The 20,348-nt window shown below is 40.4% G+C and overlaps 1 protein-coding gene across 3 annotated transcripts in view; it reads left to right on the top strand.

Moving 5' to 3' along the window:
* The window catches only part of LOC105196821 (zinc finger protein castor homolog 1), a 93,303-nt gene that overhangs the window by 19,105 nt on the left and 53,850 nt on the right, over nt 1-20,348 (top strand). For 2 of the 3 annotated variants that reach the window (XM_026135454.2, XM_026135455.2), the window contains exon 2: nt 19,264-19,331. In XM_026135454.2, coding sequence (XP_025991239.1) covers nt 19,301-19,331 — 31 coding nt within the window. In that variant the 5' untranslated portion in view covers nt 19,264-19,300. Of the gene's footprint in view, nt 1-17,529; nt 17,952-19,263; nt 19,332-20,348 lie in introns of those variants that run through there. The other variant, XM_039457860.1, reaches the window with a different exon arrangement.

Genomic DNA, 20,348 nt, shown 5'->3' on the forward strand with positions numbered 1-20,348 from the left:
TTTTACGGACATTAAGATAAGCGGCAGCGCCCGGTCGCCGAGCTATCGGTCAAAGTCACGCGGAGTTCGCCCCGCGATACGTTCGAACACGGAAAGGATTGTTCCTCCCCCGTTTTTTAACTCTCTCGATCCATCTGCCTGCCGTGTCATACCGTCACGCGTCGACGCATTTTCGGTTCTCTTCTTATATATTCCTCCGCTCTTCGTCCCATTTCGTTTTTTTTTCTTTTTTTTCCCTTTTATTCCGGGACGTGGATCTGTTAGTGCGCAACTGTCGAGTGGGACCGGGTGATATCAAGGAGTCGAGGAGGGCCCCGGATTATTTTTTTAATCTTCCGCGAACGCGTTTGCGTTGAGATTCCACCGTGGTGTCGTGGGTGGACGGGACGGTATTTGACGATGCGTGCGCGCGGATCTCTTCGGGCCTCGCGCGTTATGGTAATGGATGGTTGTCATAAAAATTCAGGTACCGCTCAACAGGCTCTTCGTAATTATCGGATTTGAATTCTTCATATCACTCGCGATCGACTCATTGACATTTTCGTCGAGTTTCACTCGTTGGAATTCCGCGTCTGTGCCCACGTTGCAATGTTCCTTCCACAATGAAAACGTGCACGTAGATAACCGACACTCGTACGTAATCGCTCGCCTCGTAGGTACACATGAAAGTTCTCGGGTAGTTTCTCTGCAACTTTGATCACCGCGAAAACTTCTCAATACCGATTCATGTGGCTTGTGAATAGTTTTCAATATTTCGCTCGTAATTGTGATATAATTATCAATTATGAAACAACGGTCATAATGAATTCTTCTCTCACGAGGATTAAGAAGTATACAATTAACAAAAATAAATCTAAAGAATTAACATACAATGTAAAAATATGCAAAATTCTGAAGTCATACTAAGGTTAGTGAAACGTAAAAAAACGCAAGCAAAATCGACAAGTTATAGTTGAAGCGTAAGGCCGTAAGCAATAATAAATTTAAAATGTTGATTTTTTCATTGTTTTTGACTTTCGATTATTGCACAAGTTTTTCTATATGCTAGCCTTACACTGAACAATAAATTTTTATTAACTTTTTGTTTCTCAATGAATAATGGATGTTCCTTGTGGCGCTTTTTAAAGACCAGAATATGATTTTCAAAAAATTTTCCATCTTTTAAATTTTTTAAATAAAAAAATAAATTTGCTAATATACTTAACATTTAGCTATAAAAAATTTAAATAATTTTTACAATATATTAAATTAAATTTAATACAATGATATAAATCTCTTTTATTGTTTTTATGTACAATTTAAAGTAATATATTAAGATAATAAAATTTATTAGCAATATTTTTATTAAAAAGTTAGTAAAATTTTACTAAAAAATTATTTTAATGGAAAAAATAAAGAATATAATGATTGATTTATAAGAAATAAATAATATAATAAAATATCAATGTAATAAACTAATATAATAAAAAATTGTAAATTGTTTAAATTTATTATTTTTTTGAGAATAAAGTTCTTGATTTCTCAAAATTTTGGTGATTAAATTATTTTAAACTTACATATTTCTTTTAATAACACATAAATTCATCACTGTCAAGATGTTATTAACGAAATAAATACCTTGTAAATTAATGTTATTATCATTTTCAGAAATGTTACCTTTGCAATGATGAAGTATTCTCTCTTGAGGTTTAAAAGATGTCAACAAAGTATTTAATCACAATTGACAAAAATAAATCTAAAGAATGAACACGCCTTACAAAATGTATACACAATTCTCGAATCGTTCGCAAAAGATTTATAACATTTTCAAACAGTGTTTTTGATGATTTAGCGTGATGATTTTTCAGGCGTGCTGATATTTGCAACCATGAAAAATTTTGCTGAAATAAAAATTCAACTAAGAGTACAGATCTGAAAATGATTTTGTTGGAATACCAAATAATTATGAACTTTTAAATATGATAAGCAATGTTACATAAAGTTTACAATATTTTAATAATCAGCTTGAGCGTTCTTGTAATTATCTGGTTGATTCAACAAAATTATTTACAAATCTGTATCTATCTAAATTTTTAGCTACTGTAACGAAATCGCTCTTTCCGCGAGGATCGTAAAGTTTTGATGCAAAAGTTGTTTTGCGTCTGACGCAAAGAGTGTCGACACGTCGATATTATCCCCATACTGTACGCAATACAGCTCATTGACATTTTAATCGAGTTTCGCGGAACGCGCACCGGAACTCCGATCCTTGTCGTCGGGGCGCATGATCGCGACGTGACTTTTCCTCCGCTATAAAAATGCGCGTCCGGTCGGAATTGCAGCTGCGATTCGTTAATAAACATCGCGAATGACGGTATGGCCGAAAAAGGTCAACCCCATCCCGCAACGTCGCGCGTCGGGGCAAACAATGGCCAGGCACGAAAAAGGCGCGAAATCCAGAATGCCGCAACGGACGGCCGCTCGCGCTTGCTCGCGCGATTGCGAAGGTACGACACGTTCGACGCACGTCTCTCAAATAAATTATCAACACTCTGGCATTCGCCGCGGAATCGAGCATCGATGTATGACCGGTGCCGAGAACGCGCACAGCCGGACGAACGAACGGATATGCTGGATATGGCGAGGGATACGGGGGGATGCCGATGAAGCCACCATAAGCATGCGATCGTCTTCGTTCACCCACTTTGCCATGCCCGTAGAAAACTCCGATCCCCTTAAAGGGAAATCCCCGATACGTGTCACCGAGTCCGTCCGACATTCACGTCTTCATTAAGCCCGCGACAGTTGACACATCGTGAAGCATACGTGACGTTTCCTGGAATACACGTGTTTATATCTAAGTGAAGGGTATATATATATAAGTCACACGTATCCAGTAATGGCCAAATCATTAACGTGTAATTTCAACAGATATATTTTATCTACTCTTCGATTTATCTACCTTTTGTTAATGACGGTATTATAGATAAATAATGAGAAAGTTATACATCTGAATCACGAGAGTAGTACAAATGCTACGCGTTTAATGTATGTACGAGTGCACGAAGTATTTGAGAAGAAGTCTCGATCGATTTCAATCGACTTTTCTCGCCAACTAAAAGTGCGGGAGGCCTCGATCGTCTCGATGTTATAAAGTTCAATCGTCTCGTATTGCTCGCCCTTCTTCTTTCTTTTCTCGCAATCAGTGTTCCGTCATTTTTCCTCGCTTATTGCATGCTTCATTTTGGCATTCCACGACTCTTGTGGCAAGGGAAAAAAAATGTGCACGCAAAAAACGAAATAAAGCTGCTCGTCCGAGCAACTTTATTCATCGCCGTGTAACTTTGCACGTCGCGAACAATGAATTGATTCATCTTGTCGAAATGAAATTTTCCGTTCCTCACATTTTGATACAATGTAATATTTCACTTTGCAATTATCCGGGAAAAGATATCTTCCAATCTTCTATTTTAAGATTTCTAATCATTTTTCTTCGTGACACGTGACGCAATTATATTGTTTCGCGAAAGGATTTAAATCCGTTAATTCCATTATGCGAGCTTGGTTCTTGCGATCCAGACCACTTTAAGTTGTCGTCCGCGTTCGCAAAAAGTCCAGCTCGATCGTCGGACGAAGAGAATAAAGGAGACGAAGGAGGAGAGGGAGGAGGAGGAGGAGGAGGTGGAGGCGAAGGAACGGCGAAGGGAGAGGACGAAGATGCGAGTCTGGCATCATCTTCGGACAGCGGGCAGCGCCATTATCCCTCGTCCATTTGAATTTTCAAGTTTCGTAATAACGACTAATACGAGACAAATGAAGCGCGCGAAGGCGAACGGAAGGGGGAGAGGAAGAAGAACGGCGGAGAAGAGCGGTGATTAATGGAGTCTCCGCGGCGAGCGAGAGCTCGGTCCGGATAAGATCTCCGATGGAATTCCCGTGGCTTTTATATTGGATTTCTTTTAAATTCGTTACTTTATCCGGCGCTATGTTAATAGCAGCCCGATATGAGAGCTCGCGGTTAAGAGGAGTTCATTTATCATTCCGCGGTGAGGAGAGTCTCTCCCGCGCGCGCGCGCGCGCGCACAGCAGCGGCCTCGAACTCCACACTGTTCTGTGCATTAGGAACGATTCATACGTTCGTAAAGCTCTTTCCCCCCTCCATCCCCGCTTATTCAGTCACCCTTCCGATTGTTGTTTCGGAAATGAATTTATTACCTCGCTCGAGCGCCTCGATTAAGCGGGGCGAACATCCGCACACCCGCAAAACACAGCGTGATCCCTTTCTTTATTTCCTCCGAGGTTCCCCGGAACAGCGAGCGTCGTTCTTCTCTCCCATTTCGTATTACATTTTACGCGCCGAGATAGATTGATCTTGTTTCACTTTTACACGACACGATTTATAGCATAACGGAGGAGTGGGCGTTAATGAATGTCGAGCAAGGTATTCGTGCGCTACCGCGCGAGGATGACGCGTTGCGAAAAATTATTTCGCGCACACGGGCCACGCTAAATACTATTTTATACGCCGCCTTAATAACGCCACGATACACGGAGCGGAGTTCATTTATCATTCGATGTTGCTCGCATAGGCGAATCCGATCTCCGATGCCTCGGCCTCGAACTCCGCGACGTACAGTGCGTTAGACGCGATTCATTCATTCCGATCGCACGGAGTCCTTCGATCTTCGCGAGGAACGATTCGCCATTGTTCTACCGATGAATCCGAGTTTACAAACTATTAACATAATGCGCAGCATAGCTATTTTTTTATCTTTTCTTATATTATTATACAACTGAACTTAGTAATGATTATTTAATTGCTGATTATTTGAAGATGAATGGCAAACTACTGCCTTTACTACTTCGTAATTTATTATTCCTTGTCGTAATCTTACCATCGAAGCGGTTTGAATCAATGATTATAGAGATTATTTTTGTAATGGCATATTTCTTTTTTATAATAATGTTTATATTGTGTTTCTATTAAGATGGGCATTTTATCTCAACTGAATAATACTCACTTATAATAATTTATTTTTTTTGTTTGTTTATTATTAAATATATAAGAATATTTTTATAAGAAAAAAAACTCTACCAAAGCTATGGCTACGAGCCAAACAAAGTTAATGCTAATACTATACAGTTCTAAATATAATTATATAACAGATGTTTTGATCTACATCAGGTTATCTTCAGTGTACTGTGAAGATAACACTTGGCTAGATAATAATAAGTATAAACGTAAATAGTCAATCGGTTAATAATTAAATTCGTTCGCAAACATTACAGTCGGTGTAGAATATTTAAAGAATTGTCTACCTCCGCTTCCACACACACACGCACACGCACACACCACACACACGCGCGCGCGCGCACAAATTCCTTGGATTTCAAATTCTGATGTCACAAAGTTCTGGCTGTGTGCAGGTCAGAATTCTCAATCAGGAATAAAAAAGATTTTTTTACTTATATATTATATTTTTATGTATTTATTCGATTTTTTTTAAAAACAGGACTTATTCAGTTTAGTTTTGTAACATTGTAACTTTTACATTGTCTTCTGTGGTGAATTCCTGTTTTCAATATTCCGATCTGCTTGCTAATTCACGTTGTCTGAAAATTGTATCAAAAGGTTTTGTGATTTCTGCTCACGCTAATCGATACGATCGAACCGTTTGTTTTTCGAAAACGAGGAAGACGTTTGTCAACTAGACAATCGGTGTCAGTGGCCGGACGGAAGTACTTTCGCCTTGGAGGGAGACTCGCCTTCTAAGACGAAACATTTCGCCTTTTCGCATTAGGATTCAGTTCCCAGGGTGATTAATTAAGCCTCATTAACATCGCGCGCAGCTCGCTCGCTACTTGGATGCGCGGCGCTGTCGCGACTTGGAAATAGATACGTTTCGCTTGTGTAGGTAGACATCGAAGCCGGCTCGTTGTGGTTTAACCCCGGGTACAATGTCCGCTCGAGACTCTTACTCTCCCTACTATCACTTCCACTTGCGATTACAATAACGTTTCGACCTTAGAACCCGTAAGAAAGTCCATTGATCGAGATGATTGCGATTGTAACATTAGTCGCGAATTATCTATCGTCCAATTTTCCACCTATCGCAATTGTGATCTATAGCAATTTGCGCCCATGAAGAGGCGAGCTCGCGATATACGTCTGGTCACGAATGTGATATTGACGAAAAAGACACTTGTGACATTCATGAGAGCCTGGTACTTTTGTCGCCGACGATACCTCTTAATCCAGATCGAAAATATGTAAATAAATTCACTCGCGGGGCTCCGGTAGAGCCGGATGCCCACACTCTGTATTCCCCGTCGAAAAAGTATTTTAATAGAAACGATTCATCATTCCCGGAGGCCCACGGACGAGCTTCTTTTTCTTCGATCACGGCGAAGAGCAGAGCCTGGACTTTTATGCTCGGCTCTCTCCGGCTCCACAAACTCGAGTCGATCGCTTTGGCGCGTCCACCTCGTCGTCCCTTTGTCGACCCTGTTTCCGCCGGGATTCAATTTTACCGGATTTCGCGGAATTTCGGTCGAACGGTCGGTTTTGGTTTATCTCCTCGTCCGCGCTGTGTCCGCCCGCGTTTGCTGTCTTTTTTTTCTCTTCTCTCTTTTCGACGGCCTGTGGAATTATGCGTCGCCAGCTTTCGCGGAATCCCCCGGCCGGGTCGCGACACGGCGCGCGGGCTTTTCGACCGATGATATAGCTTTTCGTTAGGTTTATGGAATTTATGGAGAGCGTCGCAAATTTCGATTAGTCCGGCCAGTAAATCGCGCGACTACGAGACGTCACGCGGTTAATCCGGATGAGGATTCTGAGCAACGTCTTCCAGATGGTACCTCGTGATAAAGACTGCCAGTAACACATCCATCAACATTCTTTTTGCCTTCATTTTAATTCCATTAATTTTTTTGCTGGTTATTTTTTCAATTCCTTACTTGAATATATTGTTCGATGAATATATTGTTCGATTCTTTTGATATGAAACTTTACTTGTGAATATTACATACGTATATAGAAATAATGCAATTGCAACGTGCATATTTTGGAAACCAACGATGTACTTGTTTTGCAATTGATTTTATCTCACTGTTCTGCATAAAAGTATTAAGAAACGATTATTACAAAATAGTAGCTTACGAAATACTTAATATTTTTTTATAAACCAAAATATATTAGAATTAAATATAAAATATTTTGTAAATCATTAATGCTCAATTTTTTTTTAACTGAGAGCCATTTTCAAATATTTTGATATTATTTAAAAAACTTTTTTTTTATCTTCTTATTTAGGAAACTGTTCAAAAATTTGTGAAAAATCACGAAATATGATTTCAGTCACTTTAATCGTGTTCAATCATTTCAAGAGACTCTTCTTTCGTAGAAGATGCAAGAGTAGAGTAGTCTTTCGAAATGATTAATTTCACGTGTTTAGGAACTTTCCATAATTTTTAGCCGTTTTTAAAATTTTCAAAAAATGTTAAGATAATGTTTATCTTAATAGTAATAGAGCAATTACATATATCGTTTCTCGAAATGTTCTTTGTGTTTTGAAACAGTTATTTAAAAGCTACTTATCAGAACGATATTTGTGTGTAATATTTAGAAAAATAAATGAAAAAATTATGCGAATTTTTATTAATGACTAATGTTTGCGGATCACAAATATTGTTATTTTGATAATTTATATAAAATGGAAAATATAATTTTATATTTCTGGTTATGAGCTACAAAAAATTACAGACAGACTGCAGCGTGTGCATCACTGTTGCAATCTACAGATTTTTTGATATCTCTATTTTAATACGCAGAATAAATAGAAAAATCATATTTTATAAAAATATTACATAATTCTATGTAAAAAATGGTTTTTAAGTGATTTTGGAAAAAATCAATTTTTTAAACATTAATTTTACCATTATTTTTCTCCCTTGATGCCATTTAACGTTTAAAATTTCTTTTTCAATATTATCAATCATTTCTTTTGAAATATTAAAGGTAGGCAATTAAAATGTGTGTAGGACATTTTGTATATTAAATCTTTTTTTTTTTTTTTCGAGGATGCTCGACACAATAGAGAATTCTTGGACGAATTTACGCGGTCAGTATGTTCGAACTTTACGGAATTTCGTCGGACCCATTCGAGTGTTTTTTTTTTCTTCTTTCGATCGTACGAGTTTCGACGATCGAAACACACGCGAATTCGGAGGGATTCGCGGCGCTATCGTAAGCGGGTTGTACTCGTAAAGGAACTCGTTCTCTTCATTCCCTCCTCTTTTTCTTTATCTTCTTCTGTTTCTTCTTTTGTAACTCGATGCTCTCGGTGCGCGTACGGGTCTCACGACTCCGGTTGAGTTCGACGTCTCATTATGTCAGAGCTAAGAAGATTTCGAGGGAATTCCATACCTCGTTCTCGCATTCCGCGTCTGCCTTTGCCACCTTTTCCTTTCTTTGCTTCCTACTTCTCTTCGTCTTCTCGGGAATCGCGAGTACTTTGAGATCACTGTCTGTATTAAATCGTCAAGAACGTTCAATGGCCGATCATATCGCGAGCGAAAGCTATTCGCGAAGCCGGGAAGTCTTAACATTTGTATTAAATCCTTGTAGCTTGTACTTGTTTATAACCTTGGCCATTACATCCCAATCGAAAATTAAAGAATAAAAACTGCGGAGAAGAATATTGAATTTCATTAATAATTTATATGATGTACGTGGGTTTCTCAACTATTAAATTTCGTATCATGTTATAGTCCCGTCGTGTTAAATATTGATTAAATACGACTGTTTTTTTTTAAGCGAAAGGAAAACGCGAGTTTTACGAGATATGTAACTGGCGAGAGGGGAAGCGCGGAAGGAAATATAATTTTGATTGTGTCGCGATACCGGTTTAATATTTCCAACCGGTTTCGCAGCGATAGGCGCGAATTTGCATCGGGCTGCGACACGTACGCTACTAGGTATGAAATAAGGAAGAAAAGAGGGAGGCGCGCAAGCAAGAGCGGAGGAGACGACATCAAACGAGTCTAACGGGATCGCGCGTAATCCAGAAAACTCCGGCTGGATTATCTCTCCCCGCCGACGACTGTCGCGCTCGCGGAGAGAGAGATCAGATTTTTCCATTATTCATCAGGAGCCGAGAGCCAGCCGTCACGTCGCGATTGATTTCTTATTGATTTCTTACGGCTCGCTATTAGGGATCAATCGAGCCTCGTAACAGACCTTACACGCGAATCACCGATAAAGTGTCCCTTGACAGGTACTCGCCGACGCAATTGGGAACGACGCAATGTATTGCCGAAGAAAGGATTTCCCGTTTCTTCAATCAACTCAATCAGTATTCACGCTCATAGTAGTCACACTAATCTGTCCAATTTAGAAATAACGTTTAATCAAACGACCTCGAATACAGTAAATAAATATGATGGTAATACAACCACGTATGCGCGGGAAGAACGACTTTGTTAAAGTATCTAAAATTGATCTAAAATCATTTTGTTGAATCGCCAAAATAATTATATACGAGGCTTAACTTGGCTGCTAAACTGTCAACACTTTTAGCAATTGAGTTAAACCTCCTACACAATTATTTCGATGGTCCGATACAATTATTTTCAGATCGATATTTGTATAAAACTTTTTTGTTCCTTCCGTATATAAATTACGCTTTAACTTTTAACAGTAACTTGAATATATCTGTAACACATCAGTGGCAAATGTAAGAGAAATCGGAACGCAAGTCTGAACTTCCGTTAGACGCAGCGAGATTCAGGGGAATCGCGGCATCGCGAGACGATCTAAAATATGGCCGGCTCGACACCCGAGACCCTCGAAGAAACGATCGTGTTGCGACTTAACGAAGAAAGCGAGCATTCAACCTCCGTTCAGAAGCGTTTCTTCAGTCGAGGAGACGTTGCGTTCGGTCCATAAAAAGCGGCCCGTGGAAGCGCCGATCGTTTCGCTTCCTAAGTGTAACGTTTGCGAGATGGCTCTAATTGGTGTTCGAGGTTGATGAGCGCGTATGCGTGAGACGCGCAGAATTTTCAATACGTCTTTCTCCTCTTCCCTTTCTTTCTCTTTCTCTCGTAAAATTTGCTCGCGCAGACGTTTCCTCGTTTTCACGACGCGTAAAAACAATTCCGAAAGCATCGCGCGATTGTGGAGAGGATAATTATAGAGGGCCAAGTATCATTTAGTGAATATAAAAGTTTGCAGAGTCTTTTATTTGTACTATCACCTTCATCATTTTATCGAATTATTTTCGGTGCCAATATGTGCGAAACTACACCGGGAGAACGACTTCGTTGAAGTATTGAAAAATTTAGCTAAATGTAAATCTGAAAATAATTATGTAGAAACGTTTAAATATGACGATGTTGAACAAATTTTAGCAGTCAGTTTGAGCGTTCCGCATAATTTATTTTAATCCAACAAAATCTTGAAATTTGCATTTTTGAGAACTCTTAAACCGATTGTTAAAATGTTAAGAGAGATTTCCAGACTTACATATAGATAATTTTTAAATACTTCAGTAAAACTGTTCTTTCCTTGTACGGAGATATGTCTAAAAATAAATGCTTCTCTTGCGTTTATTGAAGATATACGTAACCGTCGATATACTTACAATTAGTCTCATACGATAGTAGGAAGATAAATCATTTGTCGCTGTTTTTAAGACTGTTTTATTAAAATCCGCGAATGAGAGTACCGCATTCTCCCTGAACACTAGCTACTGCCCCCCTCGTTGCTCGTTACCAGCAATATGGCCCCCTTTTTAGTGGAAGCCACCCCGAATTGAGCGAGGCCAGACCAGTCCAGGCTGCTATAAATCTCGGAAGTTTTAATGCCTTGCAGCCTGCACGGCAGCCCTCTCCCCTCCCTCCCCCGTTTCGCCTTCTCTCCCCCCGTGATATCCTCCTCCTTCTTCTATGCATGGCGGACCCTACCTCTCCGCCAACCCTTATGTCCGTATTTGCATACGCGCATAATAGCGAGCGCGGCGCGGCCTACCCTTTACTATTAATTTTATAAAATCGTTCGGGCCATTGCCGACCGCGTCCCTCCTGCCTTATTTAAATAACGGATTTTCGAAATCTCGTTTTCAGAGCGATCTAAGAGGGGAAGTCACGCCGCGTATTCGCGCACGTGCGCACTCGACAGATTCTGAATCTTCGTCTTTCCGTGTAAACGGAGTCGCATGGCCAATGTCGGTATATTTTATGCAAATATCATTATGCACGTATCAACATTTACATTTCAATGTTCGATATAACCGTGCAGTTTAAGACTAGCGTTACACGTTACAAATTATCGATACGAGATGTACTTTTTATATTCTTTTTTGTAGAAATACTTTATTCATAAAATACAACTTTTTAAGTTTGAAAATTTTTTGTGCAAAAAATACATGTGGTTTTGAAGTATGCGTTTCGCATGAGTCAACATTCATCGATTAATTATTCGACACTCACTCGTTAATTAACCTTAAAACCTCCCGGAGTTAGAGCTTCAGTGGTAAACTCGAATCGTGACGATTAAGCAGAGACGACTCCGACGTTGTTCCTACATCTAACGAAAGAAGAAGATTCATTATTAAGTCGTCCGCTGCTTGGGACTTGAGATATGTAGCGGCGAGAGAAGCTCATTGGCAAATTTAACTTCATCGACATTTTATGTGCGCTTTATTGAGACTTAAATTAAGATTCTAAGTAGCATACTAATAAAATTATCAGAGATTCACAATGGATTGTTCAACGATCACGAAGCTAAATATGACCGACCAATAAATTTTATTTATCAAAGAATATTCGCGAAGAAAGAATGATTTTGCTGAAGTATGTAAAAATTTAGCCAGATTCAGAATTGCAAATAATTTTGTTGGATCATCAAAATAATTGTGAAACACGTTCAACCTTAATGAGCAATTCTGCATAAACTTGTTATTCTTAACCAGTTTATTATAATTTTTAAAAATTATTTTTAAAGTCATATGATTTTTTAGATATTTTAGCATAATCGTTTTCGTATAGATGTAGTAAAGTACCTGGGCTAAATAAGGACAATTTAATTAATTTTATTTTTTTTAAACTCTATTTAGATTTCACAAGTGTTTAAAAAGATTTTCAGATTCCAATAAGTTTATGAATTGAAAAAAGGTATGTCCACTAGAAGAAAAGTGTTTGATATATTTATGACTATGATTTATGATAAAATAATTATATCTAGAAGCTCCATTTTATAGTTTTTACTATTATAGTGTTAGTAACAATAACCTAATGTTTATAGTTTTACTAACTGAGAATAAATTTTATTATATATAAATTATGATAATTTCAAATATTAATATTTTTAATTAAGAATGGTAAAGAATGATAAAAGTACTATAAATGATAGCTATAAATAACTATAAATATTGCAACCATTTTTTTTTGTTTTAATGTAATAGCCGATTTACATTCTCAGCACGATTTTCTAAATAATTTTTCACAATTGGGTACATACGTTATATTTGCGAACTTTGAAGGAAGGAAGGTAGAGAGAGAGGGGGGGGGGAGAGAAGGAAAAGAATGAAACGAGGGAAACCGGCGTAAAATCGCATGTTTGAGCTCGCTCGCGCCTATTAAGACGTTTTAGCGCGGTCGACGAGACCTCTCCTTTAAAGGTCCCAAAGTCCCCGCCCCGTCCGTCGCCGCGCCGGTTCTACTTAGAGCCGATGGCGGCTTAACTACCGTAACCGTATCCAGGTCTAAATAGTCGGAGTTACGCTAAGTAGCCCTAACCAGATTAGTGAGTCGTTGCGTGCTCTATTTTTAAGCAACGCGCGCGCAAAGCGCACACAGACACGAGATCGAGAGCGTGTTTTACGGGCGGCGCGGCGGAGAGCCGGGCGGAACGAGGTGCCGATGAACGGGAAAACGAAGACAGCCGAGAGAGACAACGTCGCGCTTTATCTTAATCCTCGTAAATGGAGCGTACCCTCTCGCGATCTCCTCTCGCCCGGCTCTTCGCGCACGACTCCCTCGGTCCCGGTCGGCTGTCGTAATTTCGCCACTCGATATCGGTTAACCCGATTCGCGCCGCCGCGCCGCGCGCCGGCTTCTCTTCTGGGAAGGAATTCTGGGAGGCACAGAAACGGAACGATCCATTACGCATTTGATCTAAAGATGATCTCCGTGAGGTGGTCTTTGCGGTGGCGCAATCCTCGTGTAGGCCAAACATCGTTGGCGAAACGCGAGAACCTGAGCGTCCCGCCGCGCCGCCTCTCCACGTCGATTCTTTCGACGCGGCGCGAAGTCCAAATATTAGAAGCAAACATCCTTTCGTCCGGCGACGAGGGCCGAATTTATTTACATGATGCTCGACCATTAAACGCCATCCACTTGTCTCGCGGCCGTGGACGACGGACGTGGCGAGGCTTCTCTCGCGCGGGCAAGTGCGCGAGGCTGAAGGGCGCGGCGGCGCGAGGCGCGAGGCGACGGGGGCAGCAATTTTATTTCCGCTCGCATTAATTTCAACGACGCAGAAGACGCGGCCGCCATAAGGCGCGGCTTGAAATTACGAATATTATGACTTCAACCAGTTCTCAGAATTCTATGTTTTTCATTCTTTAATCTCGGTCCTCTCGTGTTTCACACCATATCTTATGAACACACTCGCCCTCTCTCTAACCCGTGTGCTCCTTCTATACTTCCTTTCTCGGCTTCTCAGTCCGAGTAGCAAGGTAGAGTGCCACACGTGCAAAAGAGTGCAGAAGCCGTTCTACAGTAATCCTTATACAACGGAAAAGTATTAAAAAAATATTAACTGCGCGCGTAGCCCGTGCTTTATCTCAGTCACTGACTCTCTCAAGGAGTCCGCGGAATGTTGACTTTTGCTAAGTAAAAGTTTAATGGAAGGCCTTCGAATAATTACAGAATTATTGAATTGTCGAAGTGAACTTTTTAGAAATTTAAATTACATCTTTTACGGACGATTACACGAGTATTGTAGCTTTTTACAAAATTATAATTAATAATATAAGAAAATATACATGTGTATTGTATTGTATGTCGATCGATGTGAAAACACTAATTAAAGATCAGTTATATTCGGTCATAACTGGATTTCCATGTTGATATAATTTTATATACATTTTTGAGTTTATCAAATTGCACGTCGAATAAATTTTCAATCTTGAAACAAAATTCCAAGTTGAACAACAATAGTAATATCACAGAATTATAATTGCTTAATCATGTTACTTTACTATATCAAAACTTTTAATTATTCCAACTTGTAATAAAATTTGTTCCTAGTTGGTAAAACTATAAACACGGTATTAGTCCATTATAACAACGATAACTATAAAAATGGAGCTTCTAACCATAATTCTTTTACCATGCAATTATAGTTACAAATGTGAAAAATGTTTCTCTCGATGTAGAGACGTGCGACTCGACATAAGTCGCGAGTTGGTATTATTCGGTGGCAAGGCAGCGACTCGGTTTCCGGTCGTTCGTCTCAGCATGAGATAGACGATTAATATACATTTTAAGCCGTCAGTGGCGAATTTGAATAATCTCCTGGTATTCCGCAGCAGGCACTCCAGAAGCCGCGAAGCCCCTCCAGCCCGCCGGGGCCTGGCAACGTTACGTTCGAGTGTTTGACGAACGAACGCGTTACGTCGCCGACTTTTTTGTTTCCTCCTTCTGGCATCGGCATCAGCGTCGAGCTATGTCGAGTGGTAGCCCGCTCTCACGGACCCCAGCCCGCTGTCTCGTACAGTTTTATCCCGTCCCACAACCCGTCCCGGCTCATCTCATTCCATTCGATGCGTTTTCTTCATATAGATTTAGATACGTGCCTGATCGACCTTAAACCCTTCGTTCTCCAAATATATGTGTAAGATGTAATTTATTAGATCTATTTTATTTCTGATTTATATCAGAATTGCACGGAACGAGTGTCTAATATTATATTGAAATTTTTTACAATCTTAACAATTTTTATTGTCTTTGCAACGCAAATGTGCACTGAGAGAAAGTGTTTAGTATTTGCGACTATAATTGTAAACTAATTATAGTTAGGAATTATAGCTGTATTTTTATATTTGTTACTACCATCGCAGTATTAGTAATAACAACTTTGTGCTTATAGTTTTATGAACCATGAACAAATTTTACTATAAATTATAATAATATGAAATATTAATATAATAAAATAGCAAGATATGAACGATAATAATACAATAGAGATTTCTGTGTAGTAAATGCAATCACGATCTACTACCCAGTGAATATAATTATTTTTTTAACATTCTCTTACAATTTACATAGTATTAATAACTAATAACTGTAATTTGCGTGGTTAGAGCAACTGTAAATATATAGTTGATACCAAAAATGACTATAAATTATAGTTAAATTATGGTAATTGCAATCACTTATTTTTCTCTCAGTGTACGGCAGATGCGCACAATACGAAAGAAAAACGTAAACTGTCTAAACCGCAGCCACACACTATAGACCTATAATGACCGTAAGTATCTTAATTATCGTGAGATGCACGCATTCCATAGTTTCTTTTTTCTCGCGTCGATAGCTGGTTTAGATTCACGGGCGTCACCGATGCATGACGCGTTCTCATTAGCAAGCGGTTTGCAAGCATTTTTGCAATTACGTGAAACATGGCTTCTCAATATGCATTATGCCAATTGCGCCGGGAGTTCACAGGGCAATTTGTCGAACGTTGTTTTGTATAATTCAACGGGCATTTAATAAGCACGCGCTTCTTGCCATCGTTCCCGTGACACTTTTTTTTTATTACTTTTGATATGCTTACCGGCGCGGGCGACCGCACTCATCATGCTAAGGAAAGAAGACAGAATAGAATTCGAAGATTTCCCGGAATGGCGCGTCACCGTCCTTAGTCTCTTTCGGTCGACTTTTGGTCGAACTTCGGATCTGGCATCTCAAGTATTTAGGCCAAGGTTCGGGAATTTAAAAAATCCATCGAGAACGTGGGCGATATTCTCGTTGTAACGCAAAGTCGAACAATGGATTCGAATCGAGAAAACTTTGTTTCGTCTGCGAGTTTTAATCTATAAAACGAACTGTACCGAATAAGCGCTTATTTATGACACATAAGACGGATTTCTCAGATATCAGCCCGTCAGAAGGGGTGGTGAATGCGAGGTCTGCTCGCGCAAAATTTAATTCGCGACTCGCGACGGTGAGATCGTTAGATTCCCGTACGCAGGGACGAGCAGGGTCGTGCGAAGATAAAGGTTTTCGTTCACGGTCGATCGCGAGTACTGCGATTCGACGATTTCGGTGCACGTGTGTGTACATGTGTGTGCGTGCGTGCGTGCAGCTTGCACGTACAGAGAGGGTGATAATGTATTCAAGGTCCGCCCCATGAGTGGCATGGTGGGGTGAAATGGGGCGGCCCGCGCGCTATAGGTACTGTAACAGATGTTAATTATCCCTTCTGTATAGCCGGCGAAAAAAGGAGCTCGCTCGCGCTCCTTCCTCGCGGGCACTCGGACATATCGTCCGATCGTACACGCTGCGCGCACATCCCCGCTCGTCGTCAGGCCGCCGCGCCGCCAGCGCGTATATTTCTCGCGGCTACGCCTAACGCGCTCGCGCCAATCGGAGGGCGCGCTCGACTTCGACCGACCCTACTTGCGATTATTCGCACAGATCTTTCCGCTGAAATCTGTAGATCCGTCGATGGGCCGACGTTCCGAGGCGCGAGATGGAAGCAATAATAATTACGCTGCGACGGAATTGTGTTGCACGCCGGTGTTTTGTCGTTTATCGACACGGAAAAAAAAGGAACATTATTGTTTCAACAATATCGTCAAAATGTAAATAAGATTGTGGAGCGTTAGGCATACACTGAGAGAACACAATTGTTGCAATTATCATAATTTAACTATAATTTGTAGTTGTTTTGACCATGCAAATTGTTAGTTATTAGTTATTATTGCTACGTAAAAAAATGTTTACAAAGTAGATTATATTCACTAATTAAGATTGCGTTACATAAAAACGTTTATTTTATTTTTACTATCTATACGATGTCATTTTCCAAATTCTTTATTTGGAGATTCTGCACTGAGAGAAAAGTGTTTAATGTTTGTGACTCTAATTGCATAATAAAATACTTATAATCCATTTTTATAGTTACTGCCCTTAAAGAAAAGAACTGACAAGTGTTACTGATGACATTTCGTTAGTTTACTAAATAGCAATGAGTTAGTGATATAATAATCAGTTTATTGAAACACTTTATTAGTTCTTTTTTTAAGAATGCAACGTTAATAATAATAGCTTTGTGTTTATTATAATTTTATCAATCATGAGAAACTTTTACTATAATTAAAACAATTTTTAGTGTTAATAAAATAAAGTGCCAAGGAATGAATAATAAAATAAAATAAACATTTTTATATAGTAAATGCACAATCATAATAAACAATTATTTTTTTTACATTTGTTTACTATTTCCATGATCATAATAATCATAATAGTTATAATTTGCTTAGTTAAAACCAACACGTAAACATGTAATTGATGCCGAAAAATGATTATGAATCATAGTTAAATTATAAATGCAATTATTTTTTTCGGCGTCTTAAAATTATACTTATTCGTGCAATGATCACGACTTTGATGCTACAAACGATACGTATGTCTTTCAAGACTATTTCCTCATTGACATTGCAGACAAGCGTCAGTCGGCACGGTAGCAAACCTGGGGTAGCGGGTTGATCTTTCGAGGACCGGTTGGTTACCGGTCTGAATAGCAGTCTGTCGTGCGAGCAACGCGCAACACAATTTGCGCCTTGATCGAGGAGGCAATAGAAAGCCCTCGTACATCAACTCGTGATCGGTACGACAGGTTGGAATTACGGCGCGTGTCGCCGATCCGCGTCGATTCGATGGCCCTGGGATGGCTTCTCTATTTAAAGGTTAATTATTTACGACTCGACTCATTAGCCCGTCGCGATCGGCAATTATCATTGCGAGGCCGCAACGGACGCGACGTGATCTTATCGCGTGATCACCGAGTTTAAAATATCGTTAAGAATCCGCGTGCACGATGCATTTTAACGATTCACGTTCAAATAAGAAATTCCGTCGTCGAGACACGCTGCACTTCCCGCGTGAGCGACAACGATTAAACGCGACATTAATAAAAGACGTAGCGCACGGCGGAGCGAGCTACCCATCGGCTACTCATCTCGCGACGGGTTCCTGAAGGATGCGGTCCGGGGTCAAACGCTCGCGCCAAAAAAGGCAAACGGCCATACGTACGTACATGCATGCGCGACATAGACGATCGCGCAACGAACGGCGACGACGACGGCGGCGGCGGCGGCGGCGGGTAAGAAGTCAATTTTCCAACGGATTGAAATTCCATTCCGCTGTTTCTTATTGCGAGAGAGAGAGGGGGGAAAAGAGCCAAACCCAAGAGTCGTAAGGCTCCATGAAATGACAGTTAGTGCGAGTATAACCCTTCCGAGATAAACCCTTTCGATTGGTCGGACGTTAATGTGCTTATCACGCCGCCTGCGCTCTCCACGTCCTTTTATTGTTTCCTTCTCATTTCTCGGCTTTTTTTTCGCTTCGTCGGCCGTCCTCTCTCCCTCGCGTGTCTTCTCTCCTGTCGCGCACTTTCTCTTTCTTTGTCTCTCTCTCCTTCGCCGTACTGCCGTTGCCGCCGTGCGACACGACAGCGTGTAATGGGCTTACAGGTCTGCATTCCAATAACCGAGAAACGAATTGTCGTGCACTCGCGCGTTATCGCGCCGGGCCGGTCGGTCGCTCGAGACTAGCAGCGCGAGACCAGTGCACCAGCGCTCATATATCACCGTAGCTTTTGTTACAGCGACGTGCCTTTGTTTTCGCCTCGTTTTCGCGATTCCCTCACATCGCCTTCCTCCTTGAGTCTAGTACAGACTCGGGAAGAGTCACATCGTCGGCGAGAGCGTATTGTCGAGGAACAAGTCGCGGACTTCATTTCAGATATAGGTTGATCGCGCGCGTCGCGACCGGAGTATCACCTCGCGATGAATCGAAATCGGTTCTTACTACGGTGATTTCCCTTTGTTTCAAGGTACGATATCCTATCCACACGCGTCCTGCGCATCAGAAGGCAGTTGCCACTCCTCGCAGATCATTCTCGCGTGTCAGCGGAACACGTGGGAAGCAGATCCGCGCGTCAGCGTCAGACCGGCTGGAGTGTTCGAACTGGATATCTCATTTCACGTTTTGTTTCAGGATGCGGTGAAGAGTCGGCTGGTTTGCGAGGTTCGAGATGTCCGCCGTAACCAGCCCGTATGGCCCCGGTAAGACACTTTTCTATCTCGATTAGACGCTCGAGACTCGTTCTACGCGCAATATATTGGATTAAGTCAGTCACATATTATGGGATACCTTTTTAAAGGCTTGCAGTTTATTTAATTTGTAACATTAACTCCCATTTTTGTGTCAAAATTATAGGAAGTATATTTAAGCTTTAATGCCAAAAGTCAGCAATTAATATAATTATACTTTGTTGTAAGTGAAACTTTTCCTCAAAATTGTCGATTTTGCTAATTCAGAAAAAGAATCCTAATATGAAACACAAGGGTTTTTTTATACAGATTTCACTCCAAAAGTAATAAATGATGGAACTAACTATACGCGCTTATTAGTTTGTACGAATTTCGTTATTTCATAGGATCCCATAATAAGTGATCTTATCCTAATGATAATGAATTTGTTTTAAATTTATCACGAGGCGCTTGAAACGAACGTTAAAATTTCAAACTTTTAGCGAGTTTAATTCTCGCGTGGAATGTCCAGTCTTATAAATCCGCTACATTAACCGACTAAGGCATTGTTTGAAAATTACATTTAGCAAATTATTTCACGGTAAAAAAAAATCTTTCTTGCATTTGTCTTTATGTAAAGAATTTGAAGAATATTGTCTACCTTTATTCAATTACAAATAATCAAAGAGAACAATGAAAATTGAGGTATTATGTTGATGTGTCGGAAACACCCCACGCGAGTAATGTAGAGTTAATAACAATCGAGACTACGCAGTCGCAAATGTATCTTCCCCATTTGGAACGTTGGAGTCAGGAGAAGATCCGTTATTGTGCCATTATGTTATTACGACAGATGATTTTCCGCATTCGAGCTAAAAGGTCGTCCCGCGTGAATTGCAGAGCGATCGTTTCGGTGCGTCTAAGTGAAAGCGGCTGCAAGTACCGCGTCGCGAGCACACGAATCGCGGCATTAATTTTACGAAACTATCGCGCGTAAGTCGCAACATCGACGTTCCGAGAAGAAGCGTGCTCTTAGCGTTCGAGTTGGCG

Source organism: Solenopsis invicta, chromosome 2, assembly GCF_016802725.1.
Source record: "Solenopsis invicta isolate M01_SB chromosome 2, UNIL_Sinv_3.0, whole genome shotgun sequence".
NCBI classification, from domain to species: domain Eukaryota; kingdom Metazoa; phylum Arthropoda; class Insecta; order Hymenoptera; family Formicidae; genus Solenopsis; species Solenopsis invicta.